This window comes from Muscardinus avellanarius (genome assembly GCF_963383645.1).
Source record: "Muscardinus avellanarius genome assembly, chromosome: 14".
In the NCBI taxonomy this organism is placed as follows: domain Eukaryota; kingdom Metazoa; phylum Chordata; class Mammalia; order Rodentia; family Gliridae; genus Muscardinus; species Muscardinus avellanarius.
In genome coordinates this window covers 15,442,210-15,462,310 of record NC_137800.1, presented here as the reverse complement: position 1 = coordinate 15,462,310, position 20,101 = coordinate 15,442,210, and the positions used below count along the sequence as shown (strand labels likewise).

The 20,101-nt window shown below is 42.4% G+C and overlaps 1 protein-coding gene across 1 annotated transcript in view; it reads left to right on the top strand.

The window, feature by feature from the left end:
- Positions 1-10,015, top strand: part of INTS10 (integrator complex subunit 10) — a gene marked incomplete at both ends in the record, with an annotated part of 34,124 nt that extends 24,109 nt beyond the window's left edge. Inside the window, 5 exons of the mRNA XM_080709805.1 lie at positions 1,730-1,809; positions 3,228-3,390; positions 4,035-4,128; positions 7,517-7,594; positions 9,859-10,015. Of these exons, the coding sequence (XP_080565931.1) occupies positions 1,730-1,809; positions 3,228-3,390; positions 4,035-4,128; positions 7,517-7,594; positions 9,859-10,015 (572 nt within the window). The remainder of the gene's footprint in view (positions 1-1,729; positions 1,810-3,227; positions 3,391-4,034; positions 4,129-7,516; positions 7,595-9,858) is intronic.
- Between the last annotated feature and the right edge of the window lie 10,086 nt (positions 10,016-20,101).

Genomic DNA, 20,101 nt, shown 5'->3' with positions numbered 1-20,101 from the left:
GCCTTTAAAATGTTAAGAGTTAAATGTGAGAAAAATAGCCAGGCGTGGAGGCACACACTCATAATGTTATTTGGGAGGCTGAGACTGGAGAACTGCAAGTTTGCAGCCAACTTCAGCTACTTAGTGAGGCCCTCTGCAACTTAATGAGACTGTGATTCAAAAATAAAGAACAAAAAATAGGGCTGGGAATGTAGCTCAGAGGTAGAATGCCCCTGGATTCAATCCCCAGTAACTAACACACACACATACACACACACACACACACACACACACACACACACACGAGAATTAAAACTTTGCAATTTTTAGAAGAAAATCTTTATGCCTTCTAGCTAAGTTAGGCTACACAGAACACACAACATAAAAAGATGAATAAATTTGGTCAGATTAAAATATAATACCAACATCAGGTATTATGATCAAGTGAAAAGCCATTGACTACCAGAAAATGTCCAGCACGCAAAATCAGCAAAAACTTAATACCTAGACATTTGAAAGAACTTTCTCATATCAGTGAGAAGTAACCAACAACCTCCCATCGAAAAATCAGTGAAGGATGTGAACACAGATTGACGGAGGCAGAAATCCACATGGTCAAAAGGTGGAGAACATTCTCATCCTTTTAGTAACATGAGAGACTCTGATTAAACCAATAAGCTATAATCTTCCCCACATTGGGATGCAAAAATTCAAAAGCCGCGAGACTGATTCTCCGGATCTGAGAGGTCACCTTGTCCAGATGTTTCCAGAGGTGTGTGAATTTGTATATGCAGCCACTTTGGAAAACAGCTGAGCACGGCATTACCTAGCCATGTGCCCCATCTCCCAATTATGTACACCTCAGCTCAGTGCTTCTTAAATGTGGGTCGTTACCCACTGAGCCATGAGTTTCAAAAAGGAGTTTTTCTTTTTCAGTAAGACTATAATGTTTTTAAATGACTACATTTCAGATAGGAAGGATAGATGCTATCTCATGAATGAACCTTTTAAGTATGTAAGCCGGTGTTAAGTATGTGTGTGCAGGATCCCCATGCAAAAAATAAAAGAATTTATTTCTTGCTACTTCTTGCCTCTGGGGAGAGAAGGATTCAGTGTGTAAAGAGCACAGATCATACAGGAAAAGATTGTGATCTTGGTTTGAAAGCCACTGCTTAAAAGTTTTTTCCATAAGTGTACAAGAAATATATGTCCAAATGTTAATTCTAGCATTGTTTTTAGTAGTGAAAAAATAGAGCTCTCAATATCCATCATAAAGAGAACAAATAAATCGTGACATATAAATATCAGAATACTATATAACATTGAAAACTAATGGACTAGAGCCTCATGAATAAGTCTGAAACACGTGAGGGGGGAGTAAAACAAGCAGCTTGCAAACACGGTATGTATAGTAGGACTGTCTCAGGTGGTAGATTGGCAACATTCGAAGTGTCCCTCTGCATGTTTGTGAGCACAAGCTAACATCGTAAGAGTGTGCAGCGTGCGTGGGAATGAGCACCGCCACGTTCAGAAGTAGGGCTCCACGATGGAGGGGAAAGAATGGTGTCAGAAGGGTACAGACCATCAAAGACCTGTTTCACTTCTCCAAAGTATTAACTGTGGTTTAACTATATTCACTGTCCTGGACTGTCGCTTATCTTTTCTGTTTTTGGAAAGCATCTTAAGCATTTGTTTGTTCAAGGCTGTTTTCTTTGATGATAGCATTCATTAACATTTCGGCTTTTGTCAGGTTCCGATCTGAAGCTTCTACCCTGTACCAGTAAGGCTATCATGCCCTACTGCCTGCATTTGTTGCTAGCCTGTTTTAAGGTAAGCTCCAAGGGCATGGAGAACAATTACTTGGAAATATTGCCTGGATGACGTGGTATGACTTGAGTCAAGAGCCTGTTGATGATTGTTATGTTTAGTGCTTTTGAAGGGCAGGTTGGCATACAGGGAAAAGCACATTGGCTAGGAATTAACCAACATTAGCGAGAACAAGACGAATGGGAGATAATCCCATCCTCAAGAAGTTTATAATAGTGAGACAGATATGCAAATAACCCTGCCTAGAGTGGTGTTCAGTAAATATTTTATAAATTAACATATAGGTCAGAATATATTAGCTACAGAGGAAGGGAAAATAAATGCTGTTGAGTTCCTAGAGGGATGGTAAGTTTGTTATCATGAAGAGAGTGTGGGAATCAATACCAGCAAAGACCCAGTAATGCTGGGAAGGTTCAAGGATTGTTGAACACAGAGGCTTGGTTCTAGGTAGAACAACCTTAGATTAGAGTTTTTTTTTGTTGTTGTTGTTTTGTTTTGTTTTTTGTTTTCTGGTTTTTTTTTGTTTTTTTTTTTTTGTACTGGAGATTGAACCCATGGCATTCTACCTCCGAGCTAAACCCCCAGCCCTATTTTTTAGTTTTACTTTTGAAACAGGGTCTCACTACTTCCTGAGGCTAGCCTTGACCTGCAGTCCTTCTATCTCAGCCTCCCAAGTACTGGGATTACAGGTATGAACCACCACGCCCGGCTGAGTAGAGGTTTATGTGGCTAGAGATACTACTGGGTTTCCACGTTAGTGCAGTAACGTCCAAACCACTTGGGGCAGCAGAATCCATTCCCATATGCTTTTATGTGTAGCTGGCCGTTTAAAACAAACGTTCTGTGGCCATTTCTCCAGTTCACAACACCTTGGTGTTCACTGTCCTCCCCTCTCCCAGTCCCTTGTTCTCTCCACGTAGCCTGACCTGTGGTTCTGGGGAACTGGACAAATTGCATATGCCTCCTCTAAGTGGCCTCTTGCCCATTTTTCCCACTCACTGCTGTCCCCTTAAATCTTCAGAATCTTTTCTCTGTTACACAGGACAGCTCAACTTTCGGTAGCCCTAATCGCCCAATTCAAAGGCTTCAGGCTCATGCCTGCTTGACTACATCTAAACCTGCCGCCAGCAGCCTGTTCCCGAAGGCACAGAGCTGGCCTCAGGCTTTTCTGATTAGAACCCACTCTCCTTAGGGGGCAGCTGTGAGGTTTACCAGCAATTTTGTTTTCTGTCTTATACCCTTCTTTCTCTAAAGGCTTTATCACACATTGGTATATGTAGCATTTTTTAAGGAGGCCATCTTTGTATCTTATATTACCCTGTGATTTACGACCTTTATCACACATTGGTATATGTAGCATTTTTGGAGGTAATCTTTGTATTTGACTTCCTTTCCTTCTCCTGTGAACCTTTGTCTTGTAGCTTAGAGCTTTCACGGACAGCAGAGACGACATGGCACTGGGGCATGTGATCGTACTGCTTCAGCAAGAGTGGCCACGGGGAGAGAATCTTTTTTTAAAAGCTATTAATAAGATTTGCCAACAGGGAAATTTCCAATACGAGAATTTTTTCAACTATGTTACAAGTATCCTTTTTCTTGTTTAAGCATAACCAGTTCTAATTTCTTAGAATGAATACATGATACAAAATTAAATGAACCATTCTGGATAGAAATGCTGGTTCTGTTTTGGGGAAAAGAGAAGGGACAGTGATTAAAAATGGAGCTGTGACAACTGTTCTTGAAAATCCTAAAGGGCTTCAAAGAAGTAATTCAAGGAATCAGAACTGTCAACAACCCTGTTCTGTTTTCTGCCTCCAACTGGCTTCTAGGAAGGTGCTCAAGATGCCTGCAGTATTAGCCTGTGGATTCTTGACACACCTGGAATGGCAGGTTTAGCTACAGAATATAATAGTCCCCTGGCCTTCATCCTTGGCCTCTCCTGGGACCGCTTCAATTTCTTGTTGAGAAAAAATGTTTTTGCTTTTCTTACCACATGGACTCTGCTAACTTACCGTTATAGGAAAAAACATGTCATGATAGCCTTCAACCTGGCCTATCTGAAGCGTTCTCATAGTGCGGTTGTTTGCCTGGTCTAAGAGCTAGTTTGGGGATCGACAGTAGTCAGTGGGGTGGCCGAGGGCAGGCGACTCGGCTGCTGAGAGCTGTCTCCTCATGAGGAGGAGGGGGACCCTCGTCTTTGCGTGCGTTTCACCTGAATGCGGCGGTAGATATTGATATGCTGGAGGAGTTTGCCTACCTCAGAACTCAGGAAGGTGGGAAGATTCATCTGGAGTTGCTCCCCAACCAGGGGATGCTCATCAAGTAAGTAGACTGCCTTTTGCGCTTTCAAATGGAGTCCTATCTTCTGTGTGTTTATGTGAACTATTTGTAAATTTCAGTACCTTTCACAAGTTTAGTGCAAAGGAATCTAAACCTGCCTCCTGTTTTTTGAGAGGTAATTGGGTTCTGGGTGCTTTTTGAAAGGTTTATGTTCCCTTAACTAAATTTCCCCAAAAAATATTGGTTTAAATTGGGATGGTTCTATTACTTTTGAAACATTTTCTTCCGTGAGACAGAAGTGTCCTTCAATTTTATCTTTTTTTAAATCTTTTTCCTTTCCAAAATTTACAGTGATTCTATAAATTTCTGATTAGATAAAAATACTTTTAATTAAGAGCAGCCGTGCCTAACGATGTACCGGGATAGGAAAATTCATTAGAAAACACAACAGATACAAACCATATGGGAAGCCCTCCTAAGCGAGCCTCGTGGCGAAAACAGCACAAAGTGGGATAGCCAGCTGTGTCCCACGCAGGCGTATCCCACGAACACATCTGTCCCAAGAAAGGACGGCGCGAGTACTGGCTCACGGGCATACTGCCCGCGCCCAGTGGGTGGTACTGAAACTCCAGGTCGGCCCAGATGAAGATGCCAAGCTAGAGACCATTTATGATTTTTAAATAGCTCATAATCTTGTTTCTACCCTTGATCTTCATTGTAGTTGGAGTGCACTATCCTTTCTGCTGTAAGTGCCACGTGTGGTTTTATTTTCACACCTCTCCTTTGCTTCCTGCATATTCAGTGTGTCTGTAAACAGTCAGGGTTAGGGCCGCACAAGAGACTGGACCCTGCGTGGGAAGAAAGCCTCACCAAAGCCGACAGCACTTCCTTTTCCCCTCAGGTGTGGACGAGATAGATGAACTCCCAGTTGTTGAAAGCAGAAATCCCCATCTTGCTCTATCTTTGTAGAGTTTTGGGAATGATGAAGGAGGGAAGGAAGAAATGTCCATTTTGGACTTCTAGAACCTCATTAATTTGGCACATAGTAAACATTTCTGCTTATGTGTCCCAGCCAAAAGTAGGGTCTTGTGGAATCCACTCTAAGAAACAGAAAGATTAGTGGACTCTGTTTTGGCCCCCTTTACCTTGTGACATTAAATATTTTGAACATTTACAATAAAAGGTCACACGCACTTGTTTGAAAACACAGGGCCTTGAGCATTCGTCTGCCCAGGTAATATGGACTCGGCATACGCAGCGCTCCTTTTCCATTTGCCCTCCTAAGACTGTAAGTCCAAACAATGGGGAAACAACCGCAGGGTTCAAAATACTATTACCATTGTGTGGGCAGAGGTTACTTTTGACATGGGAGCCCACATAACCCCTTGTGTTACGATCTCTAGGTTTTGAAACAGAATATACAAACATACATTTAATAAAGCTTTGTAGTTAATCAACAATTCTCATTCCAACTATTGGACTATAGCGACATCCTTCATTAGAAGCAAACTCCACCAACATAGGATTAAACCTGTGGAGGCTTAGCACTTACTTAGATAATGCTTAACTGGTGAAGGTATGAGAAAAGGGATTGTCAAAAACTCAGCAGTTGCCGGGCGTGGGTGGCGCACGCCTGTAATCCCGGCGCTTGAGAGGCTGAGGCAGGAGGATCGTGCAGGTTCAAAGCCAGCCTCAGCTACTTAGTGAAACTTAGACCCTGTTTCCAAATAAAGTATAAAATAGGTCTGGGAATGTAGCCAGGAGGTAGAAAAGTCCTTGGTACCATAAACAAACAAACAAACAAACAAAAACTCAACAGTTGAGCCAGGTGTGGTGGTACATGGTTTCAATCCCAGTGCCTGGGAGGCTGAGATGGGAGGATCGCAGGTTTGCGGCTAGCCTCAGCTACTTAGTGAGGCCCTCCACAACTTACTGAGACTCTGTTCCCAAATTAAGAATAAAAAATAGGGCTGGGAGTATAGCTTGGAGGTAGAATGCCCCTGGGGTTCAAACCCTAGTTCCCCCCCAAAAAGCAAAAAACAAAAACAAAAAATACAGCAATTGAACCTTAGACTCCATTGTACTGAGCCTTCTTTTCCCATTTTCCTGGAGCTGAACAGTTCCATGGGTACATGCAGACAATTCCCAGGACAAGGCAAAGCAGTGTCAGATACACAGACGATGTCATCGGAAGGGGTTTTTTGTAGACTCAGCCCCCTAGACTTTTGAGGAATACTTCCAGGCTCTCCCCACTTGATCAGTCTAACACTTAATTTCTTCACACTTCCTGCAGAAGAGAAGCCTCTCAGGAAACCTGTAGTTTTATTGGATTTGAAATGGGACTAGGGCTTGTTACCTAGTGATCTGGCCTTGTAGGATTTTTCTGGGCCTTCTCTGTGAGTCTTAAAGTGAACTGAAAGCCTGTATTTCAGACAACCCTAAACAACAGCCAGAGAGGCTAACTACGTAAGACAGGGCTTTGACTAACTGAGGTGTGATTAGACTCTTGAATAAAACTATCTATATTCCTTTTCCCTTTGGGTTCCAAACAAATTCTCTGAAGCCAATGCAGACCTTTTGGGTGGTCCCTCCAGATGAGTGGCAGAGATGTTGTGAGCAGTGTACGGCTCCTCCCCTGGGGTAAGGTTGTGAGTCCTTCCTAGGTGGGGCTCTCGGATGCGAGCAGGTACGGTACCAACACGGAGGGCACCCGGTGCCTGACCAAAGGAGGAGAACGCTCCTGTTTGTTATATCAACACCTTTAAGTGTTTTTAAACAGAGCAATGTTTCTATGCTGATATTTGCAGTCTCTTAGTTATAGTAGACTGGATTAATGTGGAAAACTCTTATGTCGCATGAGGTGATTACCAGCTAATATGCTAAATCTTTGTTGTTACAGAGTTCTGCAAAGCCATGGGTCCCAGACTCTTTTACCCCATCAGTTGCTTTCCTCAGTACTTATCTGCCCTCACACTCGCCCTTTCTTTATCAAAACATTGCAGCCCTCTAGTCCTCTTGGGAGGGCGTCTCGGTCTGGGGTTCTGTCCTGTCCAAGGTGGCTCCAGAGTCACCTGGCGTATTTCTGGGACTTGCAGAGTAAAGGAGGCTGGATCCGGGCACAAGTCTCCTCAAACACTAGCCCCTCCCCACGGCCACCCAGGTGCATGTCATCGTCCTCTTCCTCGCCGATGGCTCTTAATACAAATCTCAAGAGGCCCGAGCCCTGGGACCAGGAACCAAGATGCCTCCGGTCGTGCCACGGCAGGCACAGCGAGGGCTCGCCCCGAAAGCAGCGTGGCCAGGGCTTGTCGAGGTTACAGTTTCTGTACAGTCTGCGTGCAGTCTCGTGTATCTCCTCCGGAGCGCTGCCCTGCAGTGCAGGGCGCGTCGGTGTGGGTGTTTGAATGCTGCTGTTTGCTGTTTTTTGAAGGCCTTCTAGCCCTCCCATGGGGTTACTGCAGCAGGAATTCTTACCTGTGCTTCAGCCCAGCATACAGACTGCTGACAGGTACCAAGTGGAAAACACCTGCTCATAGTGTGCTGTCCGTCCACGTGTTTACTGCCCATGGTCTCCAGCTCTCTGTTCCTCAGTGCTCTTTTTCATGCTTTATTTATTTTTTTAATTTCTTCCGCATTCCTTGGCAAACCATCTGGGTGTAATATTGTAACATTTCTTATTTTTTTCCCATAAGTTGCCAATGTGTTTGTGTTGAATTTAAAAATCATTATGGATCTGGAAAAAAAAAGTTACACAAAAGCTGTATTAGATGAAGCGCACATTAGGTTTAAGTAGCAAGCTGTGATTCCTTTTCCATAAAATGTAAAGCTTTCGCTCATAAATACTTGAGGATGCTAAGATTTACTTTAAATTTTTACTCGTGTATTTCAGTATTGGTGGCCAGCATTGTTTTGGGTTTGAATAAGCATCACATTCTCCTGCCACCGATGATATTTTTTCAAAACTTGACTTGAAACTGAAAATATGTGGCTAAAATATGGGCTAACATGATGCCACATGGATTAGCTAGTTTATCCTTTTCTTCAGCTATGAAAGCTAACTACAGGCCTGTTTCATTAAATGATGGGGATGGGAATCATCCTTAGATGATTTTGGCATTGTGTGGCATCACAGATGTACGTGTCCAGACGTAGATCATGACTTACTACACACCTAGGTCGTCCGGGGCCAGGGTGGCCCGTCTGTCCACTGCTGACTGCAGCATCATGACTGTAATTCTTGTCTGCATCTAAACGTGCTCGAGGAATAGAGGCTGTAAGTTGTGCTGCTCCTTATAGGTGGACACATTTTTAGTCTCATTAAGGGGACCCTATAGCTTACTCTCTCCAAATACCAGTAACTTCCCTCAGTCAGAGGTCACCTCCAGTTTAGGGGTGCAGCCTGGGGCCCGCAGAGCAGCATCAAGGCAGCATAGGAAGGTCTGCATCGTTTGCTCCCAGTGGGACTCAGCCTCGTCCCCGCTGGTACCCTGTCCTGTACTGAGTTAGCCCACCCGGCTTGACTAGACATGCCCCAAAGAACACTTTTTCTCCGTGGCCCTGCTATTTCACTATGTGGGTCTTTAAAACATCCAAGGGCGTGACAGACTGTTCTTTACTACTCCAACAAAGTCTGATTTGTTTTCTTCTATCGCATTCCCATTTTATAACTCATTTTGTATTTATTTTGTGTAATTAATGAAACACACTGGGGCGGTTTAAATAGTTACATTTTGCCCAATACATGAAAATCTCCTTCTAAAGCTTCTTCCTTTGTCTGAGGGGAGTTAGACAGGAGGGCAGGGCATAGAGCTGGCTTTTGTTTCAACTTCCCCGGGGCAGAGTTAGTGACTGAAACACCTTGCCTCTTAGCCGAGCCCCCTGGTTTTAGCTGATTTTTCTTTTCCTTTCTTCATTTTGCTGTTTTCAGTTTTCTGGGGTGTCATTGATGATGTCTTACTCTCAAGCACAGCTTTTGGTGCACAGTGAGAAACCACTTCACGTGTGTTCCCACTGACCCCACAAAAGCACAGGTCCTCCCTGAGCGCCTGGGCAGAGCTGGTCTTTCCAGGACTTTGCAGGCCACTGCTGACTGTCAGGGATTCTGCCTCTCCCAACCTGTGCCACATTCTTGTCTCAGGAACCCAAGTCCTCCTGCCTTTTCTAAAACACATGAGAGAGTCTGGGTAGCTACAGCGCCCAGAGGAGCTGCCCTGTCTGGCACCACAGGAGAGGACCAGGCGGGACCTGGACCTGACAGCTGTGCAGAAGCCCAGACTTTCCCGGCCTTCAGGATCAGCAGCAGCCACAGGGGCCCCGGGACTCTGCTCAGCGGGTGACGCATCCTGGGTTCCCTCCCGCCTGCCGCTGGCTCTCCAGAGTCTGCTGTCCTGGCTGGAACAAGCTTGTGGCTGATGTGGGCAGCAGCACTCCGCCCCAAGTCACAGACTCAGTGGGCTCAGCAGTAGTGCCGCAAAGCAAGCAGCTTCCCGCATTGAGAAGCAGAGCAGCTGTCATTTCACCCAACACTTAGACGTTTAAAGATAACCTTCACAGGGCGGGAAAAATGTCTCCAGCTTTAAGTCTTACGAGAAAGATCGGGTAGGAGTGGTTGATTGGCTGCTGCTTCTCTTTCTTTTCCTTTTAAAGTTTGATTTAAAAGTTTTATTTATCTACCCTTAGATATGAGGCAGGCTTTATTCCTACGCAAGCGACTCAGGTTAGCGATGCCGCCACTAACGCTGGTCTTTGTCTGTTTCCTGTCGCTGACCTCAGGCACCACACGGTCACCCGGGGCATCACCAAGGGCGTGAAGGAAGACTTCCGCCTGGCCATGGAGCGCCAGGTCTCCCGCTGTGGCGAGAACCTCATGGTGGTGCTGCACAGGTTCTGCATTAACGAGAAGATCCTGCTCCTGCAGACTCTGAGCTGAACGCAGCCTGCGCCCGAGGCAGCTCGCCCGCCACTGTGCGGTGCAGAGGCGGATGCGCAGCGGCCCTGGGCGTCATCGTCGTCGTCACCAATCTAAACGGAAGGAGGCCACCCAGTGCCAGCGCCCAGGTGGCTTCGGTGTAGCTCCCAAGAGTCTGAGAAGATATTTCTATTTTTAAGAGTCATTTTTTGTAATTTTTGTAAAACAAGAGAACTGATCTGTTTTGTAAATAAAAAATCATCCTAAAATTTGAAGTGTCAAAAATTCGACTTCTGAGTGTCTAAGTAGGGGTATAGTTTATTCTACTTTTGCAAGCATATCACGAAGAGAAAAAAAAAAAAAAATCCAACACAAGTGAATCAAGAAATGAATTTTCGCCAGGCGTGGTGACGCACACTTGTAATCCCAGTGCTTGGGAGAAGGAGACAGGAGGATCGCGCTGGTTTGAAGCCAGCCCCGTTGGCTTAAGAGACTCTGTTTCCAAAAATAAAAAAGTATAAAATAGGTCTGGGAGTGTAGCCCTGAGGTAGAAGGGCTTCTAGGAACCCCAGTACCACCAAAAAAAAAAAAGAAAGAAAGAAAGAAAGAAATGAATTTTCTTTTGTAGGCACTTAAAAAGATACACACTTTCCATGTTCTCAAGATTTTACTGTCTGTAGTTAGGCTTTGGTCAGTATCATCTATCAGCATAATATTTGAAACTTGTTATATTAAAATGTTATTAAAATGGCTGACATTTACTAATCACTAACTGTATGCGAAGTACCACGTATACATTATCATATTTACAACAACCTTGTGAGGTTGGTAAAATTATGAATGAAGAAACAGACACAGAGAAGTCCAGTCTCTGGCCTGAGGTCACATCACTAATAAGTGGTGGGGCTTGACCTCTGCTCAAGGGGTTGGCATCTAGACCCAGCCATTCCGCTGGCATCTGCCAAAGCTGCCATATGCTTGCTGTGGTGTTGGACCCGGGGGAATATGTGACTAAAGATAGAAAAATAGAGATGACCTACGGATGTTGACAAGCAGGAGACCCACATACAGCCTCCGCAGACTCAGCCTGTTAGTGCTGGGAGTAGCCGTTCAGAGATAAAGAACCAAGGAAGGCAGGAGAGGTGTGTTTGCAAAGCTCGGACTTCTATACTGCACCTTAAATTTAAAGTTTGGTAACATCTAAAAACAAATCCTGTTGAGTGCTGGTAAGTAGTGGTCATTTGGCCAGATGCTGCAAGTTTAAGAATGACCCAGATGGGCTCCATCCCTGCGTTCACTGAATCGACGGCCTAATGTCATCCCATCTTGGGGGCTCTGAGTTTCCTTTTTGGTACCACTGGCCCTCCCAGTCTGCTTGGCCTTTATTTCAGCTTCAGTCATAGTGTAAAACCCACACCTGTTCACCTGTCAAAGGAAGTCAATAGCTGAGTCACACTTCTTCATGAAAAATACTTGATTTTTATCTGTCCCAAGACTGTTGTGCATTCAGTCCTAACAGGGATGTTTCTAACACCAAGCCTCCCTAAATGGGAAGTTTCCCAAGTCATTCTCATGCACATGGATGGCAATCCCACTTGCCCACGCTAGACACATCCGGAGTGAACCAGGCAGATGGTCCCCCAACAACTTTAATCTCTTAAAATTCTCATGGACTCTTCCCTGGAATCTCATCTTTTCTGCCACTTCTGCACAAATTGCTCAGACCCTATGTATTTTCGTAAGGCCGTCATAACAAAGCACAACAAACTGGGTGTTTTAAAGAAAAATTGATCGTCTTCTGGAGGGTCCAAATCCAAAATCAGTGCCATCGTGTCATCGGGGGGGGGGGTAATAATCCTCCTTATGCTCTGGGCAGAGAGAGAGGAAGAGAGAGAGAGAACATGTTACTGGGGCTTAGACCCATGAGCATTCTACCTCTGCGCTACATCCCTAGCTCTTATTTTTTATTTTGAAACAGGGTCTCACTAAGTTGGAAAGGGCCTCACTAAGTTGCTGAGGCTGACTGTGAACCTGCCATCCTGTCTCAGCCTCCCAAGTACTGGGGTGACAAGCGTGCACCACCACACCTGGCTTTGCTTCTTACTAGCTTCTGGTGTGGGCGATGATTGTTGGCATTCCTTGGCTTGTAGCCAGATCACTCCAGTCCCTCGGTCATCCATCACAGGTATCTTATGGCATGTCTTCTTCTTATAAGGCCACTGGTCATACTCCAGAGAGGACCTGCTTTACTCTGGTATGATCTCATCTAAACTAATTACTTGGAAAAGGGTCCTACTTTCAAATAAGCACAGGTTTCAAGGTGCTGGAGGTTAGGACTTCAATATATATTTTGAGAGGATACAATTCCATCCATAATACCCAGGAACCATATTTTTCTCTTTGTTCTTTTTTGTGATATACTCTAGAGGATGATATCAGTTCTCCTCTGCCTCGTAAAGCAATATCAAGTTGTTTGCACCTCCTACATTCTGCAACTCTCCCTTTCCACATAAAACAGAAGCTAGACAAAACAAGGGCCAGGGCTCACATTTAGAGAATGTGTGCATTTGGTGTTTTTCTTTAAATGAGCAACACCGGAATAAATGACTCTGTCTGGCCTCTCTTCCTTCGGCTCCGACATACGTCCACTCATTGGAGTGGGGATGTGTAATCGTAGAGTGACATGTCAATCATTCTTCCTTAACAGCACCTGCTGGAGGTGAAGACAAAGGTCTAAAGTATTTCTGGCTCCTAATTAAAAGTCACATCATTGTGCGTGTCTAGGAGCGCATAATGCTCTCCTTATAAGTTAATTACCATTTTTGTTTCTTACTATAAAACACTCCGAGACTAAAGCAACTTTCTAGAGGAGAGAAAGGATAAAGACTGATAGGCTTAAGGCAGTTTTTCTCATGAGTTAGAGCATATATGTAATACCTTAATTCATCTTTATGTATTCTGTTTGCAGTTAGGCAAGCGAAACTCTAATGGTCAGATGGAGATGTTAGAAAAAAGTAAATCCCGGCAAGCAGTGGATTAGGCACACACCGATCAGTGAAGACATAGCCACTCAAAGACTTAATGAAGGGTAACCCGAAAATGTTCTTTAATGTAGAAGATCTGAAAGAAAATCAGATGACTAATAGTAATTCATGCTTATATAGCAGCTGAACAACTTTAATTTTCTACTTTCCTTGACATATAAAACTATAGCTACATGTTTTATTATAAATATATATAATTATGCATGTGTGTATAGTTATAAATATACATGAGTATATATGTATGTGTTTATATATAATGACCATATATTCACACATATATACATACATACATATGTACATATACTTACATATATGACCAGGCAGGAATTTATCAGCAAGCAGTTTAATTGGTATAAATGATCAAACCCAGAGGCTTTGGGCCTCAGAAGCTCCCTGGGTCATAACTGTGACAGAGGATCATAATGTGTCATCACAGTTTGACAGGGCTTTATTTCCACAGATTATTTGTTATTCCATCGTAGAGCACAGAGGTAGCAATTATCTCAGCAAGCTCTGAAGCACATCAGTTATGTTTAGTATAATAAATGTTTCACTTTTTAGAAAATAAGTATTTTGTGTGTGGGGGGGTAATGGGGTTCCTGGAAACCCTTCTACCTCTGGGCTACACTTCCAGACCTATTTTTATACTTTTTAAATTTGGAAACAGGTCTCTTAAACCAGCTCGCGCGGCTGGCTTCGAACCTGTGTGATCCTCCTTTCTCTGCCTCCCAAGCGTGGGGATTACAAGCGTGCGCCACCACACCCTGCAGAAAATAAGTATTTTGAAAATTGTGGATTATATTCTACTTATACTAGTTGATACATAAAGGTAGTCATTGCATGTTATAGCAACTATCAGTACTAACAAGTCAGAATTTATGTATCTGAATTTTGTTAATATGTCTTATTTAGTATGCATTTTACAAGATACAAATAGTTTTTTGTTGTTGTTGTTTTGGTGGTACTGAGGGTGGAACCCAGGGGCTTTCTACCTTGGCTATACTCCCAGACCTATTTTATACTTTATTTGTTAACAGGGTCTCACTAAGTTGCTGAGAGCCTCACTAAGTAGCTGAGGCTGGCCTCGAACCCATGTGATCCTCCTGTCTCAGCCTCCCAAACGCAGGGATTACAAGCGTGCGCCACCACGCCGAGCACAAAGTTTTTTATCTGTTGAGAACCAGCATTTCCAAAGCTCTTTTACCTTGGGTGATTTAATCCTAACTTATAAAATATATGATGATATGATATAAAATATATTTTTATTTTATTTTCAAGAAAAGCATTATATACATAAGTAAAACCAGACTATAAAAACAGGACTGTAGAATAGTTAAGAGACAGGCTCAGAAGAAAGCTTAAGAAGGAAACTTCAAAGAAAAGAGAATGGTAGCTGGTCGTGGCGGCACATGCTTATCATCTCAGTACTTGGGAAGCCAGGATGGGGACCCGGGTTCAAGGCCAGCCTCAGCAACTTAGCAAGACCCGCAGCAACTTAGTGAGGCCCTGTTCAAAATAATAATGGCTGGGGTGTACCTTGGAGGTAAAATGCCTCTAAATTCAACCCCAGTAACAATAAAAAAGAAAAGAACAAAAAAATCAAAAGGATGATTGTTTACTTCCTTTTGCTTATTTAGGAAAATCATGTCAAACTTACCTAGGGAGTTAAACTATGTTCTTAATGCTATAACCCTAGGAAACATGCAATCTTTAATTTTGTTTAATTTTTGGGGGGGGTTGTACTAGGGCTCCTGGAAGCCCTTCTACCTTCGCCTGGCTAATTTTGTTTAAATTTTACCTACCAACGTATACCAAACTCATTTATGTCAGCATATACAGTCCTGCTTGCAGCTTACAGACTCACTATTTCTTCTGCAGGAAAGAAAGATTATATGATTATAGACGTGCTGAGGTTTTCTATGAGAACAAAGCGGGAGTTTTAGACTCCTTCTATTTCAATACAGGTGCCTTGGGCTGTTGATTTATTTATTTTAATAGCCTCAAAGAATTATGGAGTTTTTTGAAATGTTATGTTTCTTTCTTATATTTATATACCAAATACCCCTAATATAAGAAAAAATAAATCATACAGAGAAAAAAAATACTCTGGGAAACCCAAATCTTGATATTTAACTATGGCCGTTTTATGCAGTTTTACTCCTCTAATTTTTTTTTAACTGCAGAAGAGATTTTAGTGCCCCGTTTAACAAGTGAGTTTTTATTTTTTTAATTTTTTTTATTATTATTATTATTTTTATTGGTGCACTGTATTCATACATCATAGTAGGATACATACTTTTGTAGACATACATGCACACTTTTCCCAGTCAGCCCCCACCCAATCCCCACCCCATTCTCTCCCCATCCCTCCCTCCGATGCTTGGCTTAGTGGTTGACATCTAGTATTATGGCAATTTATCTAAAATTAAAAATGATAATCTCACATAACAGTTTCATTTGTCTGATACCAAGCTTTTGATGACTTAAAGATAACATTTCAATATTTCTTTTTGCTTTCTTACCAGAGAATATTTTTTTTCTATTTTTTAGGTGAAACTATCATATATTTATATATTTATTTTTCAGAAAAAAATCTATCCTACTGTGAAATATGGACTCTAGGTACCCAAAAAGATCTTGAAAAAGAACAAAGCTAGAAGATATATATTTTCTGATTTCAAACCATATAAAGCTACAATAATTGAAACAGTGTAGTACTATTCTGAAGGCAGATATATAAACCATTGGAGTTAAATAAAAGCCTAGAGCTAAATTCGTCCCTATATTGTCAAGTTATTTTTGACAAGGTTTCCACGAACATTTGGTGGTAGAAATATTAATCTTTTAACTAAATATTGTTAAAAAATAATAATTACATGGAAAAGAATAAAATTGGACCCTTACCTAATCCCATATACAAATATTAACTCAAAATAGATAATAGACCTAAATATAAATCTTAAGACTATAAACTTTTAGGAGAAAATCTGGGTCATAAAACCTCACAACATTGAAATTGGCAGTGATTTCTTGGTTATGATTTCAATGGCACAGGCAACAGAGGAGTATACAAACTCCCTAAAAAATAAAAAAAAATATTGTATATCCAAAGACAATGTAAACAGAGTTAACAGTTACTAATAGAATGGGATAAAATATTTCCAATTGCTATATCTGAAGGTATATTAATATTCCAACTAGAAATCCTAAAAATTAACAACAATAAAGGCAAACAATACCCTTTAGAGATAGGTAAAAGACTAACATAAATAATGAATCTCCACAGATAACCAATCTTAGTTGTCTGTTGGATGGAAACTCTTGTTTCTCTAGTTCTGGAGTGTGTTACCTATTTCTTCTTTGTAGTTAATCTCTTTGAGTATTTTCTCTAGCGCTGGTTTTGAAGACATAAATTCCTTCAGTTTCTGTTTGTCGTGGAAGCTTCTTATTTCTCCATCTAATTTGATAGAAAGTTTTGCTGGGTAGGAAATTTTTGGCTGGAAGTTGTTTTCTTTCAGAGTTTGGAATATGTTACTCCAAGCCCTTCTGGCTCTCATAACTTGGTTTGGGAAGTCTGGAGTGATTCTAATTGGTTTGCCTCTGAATGTCACTTGGCCCTTTGCTTTTGTTGCCTTTAAGATTCTCTGCTTGGCTTCCACATTGGTCATTTTGAAAATTATGTGGCGTGAGGATCCTCTTCTCCGATCCTGTCTAAAGGGAGTTCTATACGTTTCCTGGACCTGTGTATCGACCTCTTGCTCTATGTCTGGAAAATTTTCTGCTATTACTTCCTTGAAGAGATTGTTGATCCCTTTGGTTTCACTTTCTTTTCCCTCCTCTATTCCAATTATTCTTAGGTTAGCTCTCTTAAAATGGGCCCATATTTCTTCAATATCAGATTCCTGCTGTCGGATATTTTTTTCTAGATTAGAAACTATGCATTTATTTTTGGTTTGCTCATCTTCTAAGAGTGAGATTCTGTTCTCCATGTGTTCTAATCGGTTGTTTGTGCTTTGAATTGAGGCCTTTACTTCATTAATTGCATCCTTTATCTCTTTTTGGCTCTCTGAGTTCTTTTCGAAGCACCTCTATTATTTCTACAGTTATTTTCCTGATTTGATCTTCTAGAAATCTCTGATTTTCTGTTTTATCGGGTTCTGATGTTGTGGGATTGTGGGCATTTATTGCTCCAGTATTATTCCTCTTTCCCATGATTTCGGAAGTTTGTGCCTTCTCTGGGTTCTTCCCTTGGGTCACTATGACTTCACTTAAGGTGCTCTGGATCTCGAGTCCGTAGTATCTCAGACCCCACTACTCCTTTACTGGGTTGTATCACAGAGTCTCCGACCCAGAGAGTCGATAGAGGCTGCTTTAGACTGTGGGGGGTGCCAGGTTGCACGTTCTCCTATGGTGTGATATCTCTGCCACCGCCCCTCCCCCACTGGGTCAAGTCCCAGGGAGTACAGTACTGGGATTTCTCCTCTGTGGCCCGCAATTTGACTCACTGTTCTTGAGTATGCAGATGTAGCTGTACTGGCCTCGCTGAATTCGGTGCTGCTGCCGCCGGTGGCAATATGGCGCCGCTGCTACGCCCTCGGCTGTGGGGCTGGTGTTTTTCTTCTTGGTTTTGATTTCCACTCTGAATCCCTGCAGCATGTGCTGAGCTCGGCCACTGGGAGCTTTAGATGCTCTCTGCGCGGAGAAATCCCGCCTGGCTGTTCCGCAGTGGCTCACCTCGGCTTGCTGTAGCTGTCCCGTGAATTCGCCGGTGCCACCGGCAGTATGGCGCTTCTGCCGCGTCTGCCGTGGCCTCGGGCGTGAGGCCGGTGTATCTCCTCTGTGGCTCTGTTCTCAGTCCGCTTTCTCTCTGGAGCCTGGTGATTTTTTTGTTTCTCTGGTGATGGTGTTTTCTGGCTATGAAAGGCGCTGATTTTGTGGTAATGGAGATTTGTTGTTAGCGGGGCTCTTAAGCCCCGCTTTTCTCGGTCGCCATCTTCCCGGAAGTCCAACAAGTGAGTTTTTAAATGGAACTCAAAATGTAATACTAAAAACTGTACAAATCATGAGTGTATGGCACCATAAATTTTCAAATTTAACTCAATCACAACAGCATTCACATCATAAATGAAACATTTTTGGCTTCTCAGAAAACCTCTGGATGTCCTATAAAATCACTCTCTTGTTCTGTAGATAATCTGCTATTTTCATTACTGCCATGCTAGATTAGCTTGAAATGATTTTGAATTTTACGTATCTTTTATGCAACATTTTGTTTTGTAATATGTGTGCATGCAGTAGTATACTTTTGCTATTAATGGCTATTAATATTTTTGCTATTAATATTTTAGCCTTTGACCTGCCCATTAAATGTCCAATAGGTATAGGTATAGAGATAAAGAGAGACAGAGTTAGAGATATAACTTCACATTGCAAAGACAAATAGAACCAGTGTGTAGCAATGGACAGGAGGTTTTAATAGACATAATGGAAAATGACAGACATAGAGATGTGGTTGTAACTGTCTTAGCTGAGCAAAACCAGGCTACAACACAAGCAATGTATAAGTGGAGATATGGAGAATATGAGCTTGTGGGTTTTGTAGCACCATGAAAATCCCAGATTTGGAGAACCAGGTACCAAGGAGGCAGGGTAAGACTCTGGATAAAAATGGAGAATTGATTGAAAGTTTGTTTAGGAGCAGTTGGATTCCCCTCCGCCTAGTCTTGGGCCGTCCAAAGGCCATCTCCTTGCTGGAAGTGGGAAGTGCTTTAAAGATAGAACTGGGGAGACTCCCAGATGGGGAAAAGCAGCTGTACTGAAAGGAGAGGTGGGCAGAGAGCTCAGACAGGAGGATTAGATGAGAGCCTTCACCTTGCTCTAGGGAGATTTCCAAACATCTTGTCTTGTCCTGATCCAGGAAGAACATCTGCCTGCTCCTTGTCAGAAACCGATGAGTGTGTCTCCAGAGAAACTGTGTGGCAAAGAGAAAAGACTGAGAGACGTTAACGTTTAGGCGTTCTCCAGTGAAACAGCTTCTCACTGCCTGGTATCCCTATAGTGACGTCTAGTTATAGCATAACATCATAATGCAAACCTTAGCTGGATTTAAGCAACAACTTCAAAGTTAATATTCTAGCCGGGCGTGGTGGCGCACGCTTGTAATCCCCGCGCCTGGGAGGCTGAGACAGGAGGATCGCACGGGTTCAAAGCCAGCCTCAGCTACTTAGTGAGGCTCTCAGAGGCTTAGTGAGACCCTGTTTCCAAATAAAATATAAAAATGTCTGGGAGTATAGCCCAGAGGTAGAAAGCCTCTGGGTTCCACCCCCAGTACCATCAAAAAAAAAAAAAAAAAAAAAAAACAAAGTTAATAGTCTGATGGTGTCAGGGAAGGACAGCTAAAGTGCCATTTACAAAAACATAAAATTGACAGATAATGTCTATAATTGGCATATCAAAGGCAGCAATTTAAGACTTTTACCAAAATAAAGCTGAGCTCAGTGGTTCCTGCTTGTAATCCCAGTGACCTGGGAGACTGAGATGGGAGGATTGTAGGTTCAAGGCCAGCAACATGCGTAACTCAGTGAGACACTGCTTCCAAATAAATAAAATAGAGCTGGAAGTATAGTTCAGAGGTAGAGTGTCCCTGGGTTCAAACCCCAGTAACACACACACACACACACACACACACACACACACGCAGACTTTTACCAAAATAATGTATAAATATAAATATGTGAAATAACAGGGAAAAAATTGAAAGAGCTTATTACTTATGGGGATCAGGAGATGAGAAGAGGGAAAGAATGAGGTTGTAGACTTTTTCCCATGTGTTATTTAATCATACTCCATTTTAATAACACACTCTATATTTTATCTTTTTAGAGCATATTAAAATTAAATTTAAAGATTAAAAAAAGAAATACTGCACATCCCTTTGAAAGAAAAAGAGAATTGCCAACAGGTGGCACTATTATTCTCTCCCTAAGACTCAGACCAGCCTAAATCCCGATCTTTGTGTTCATTTTATCACATCAGTTTGTGTAGCTTTTTCTACCCCAAAATT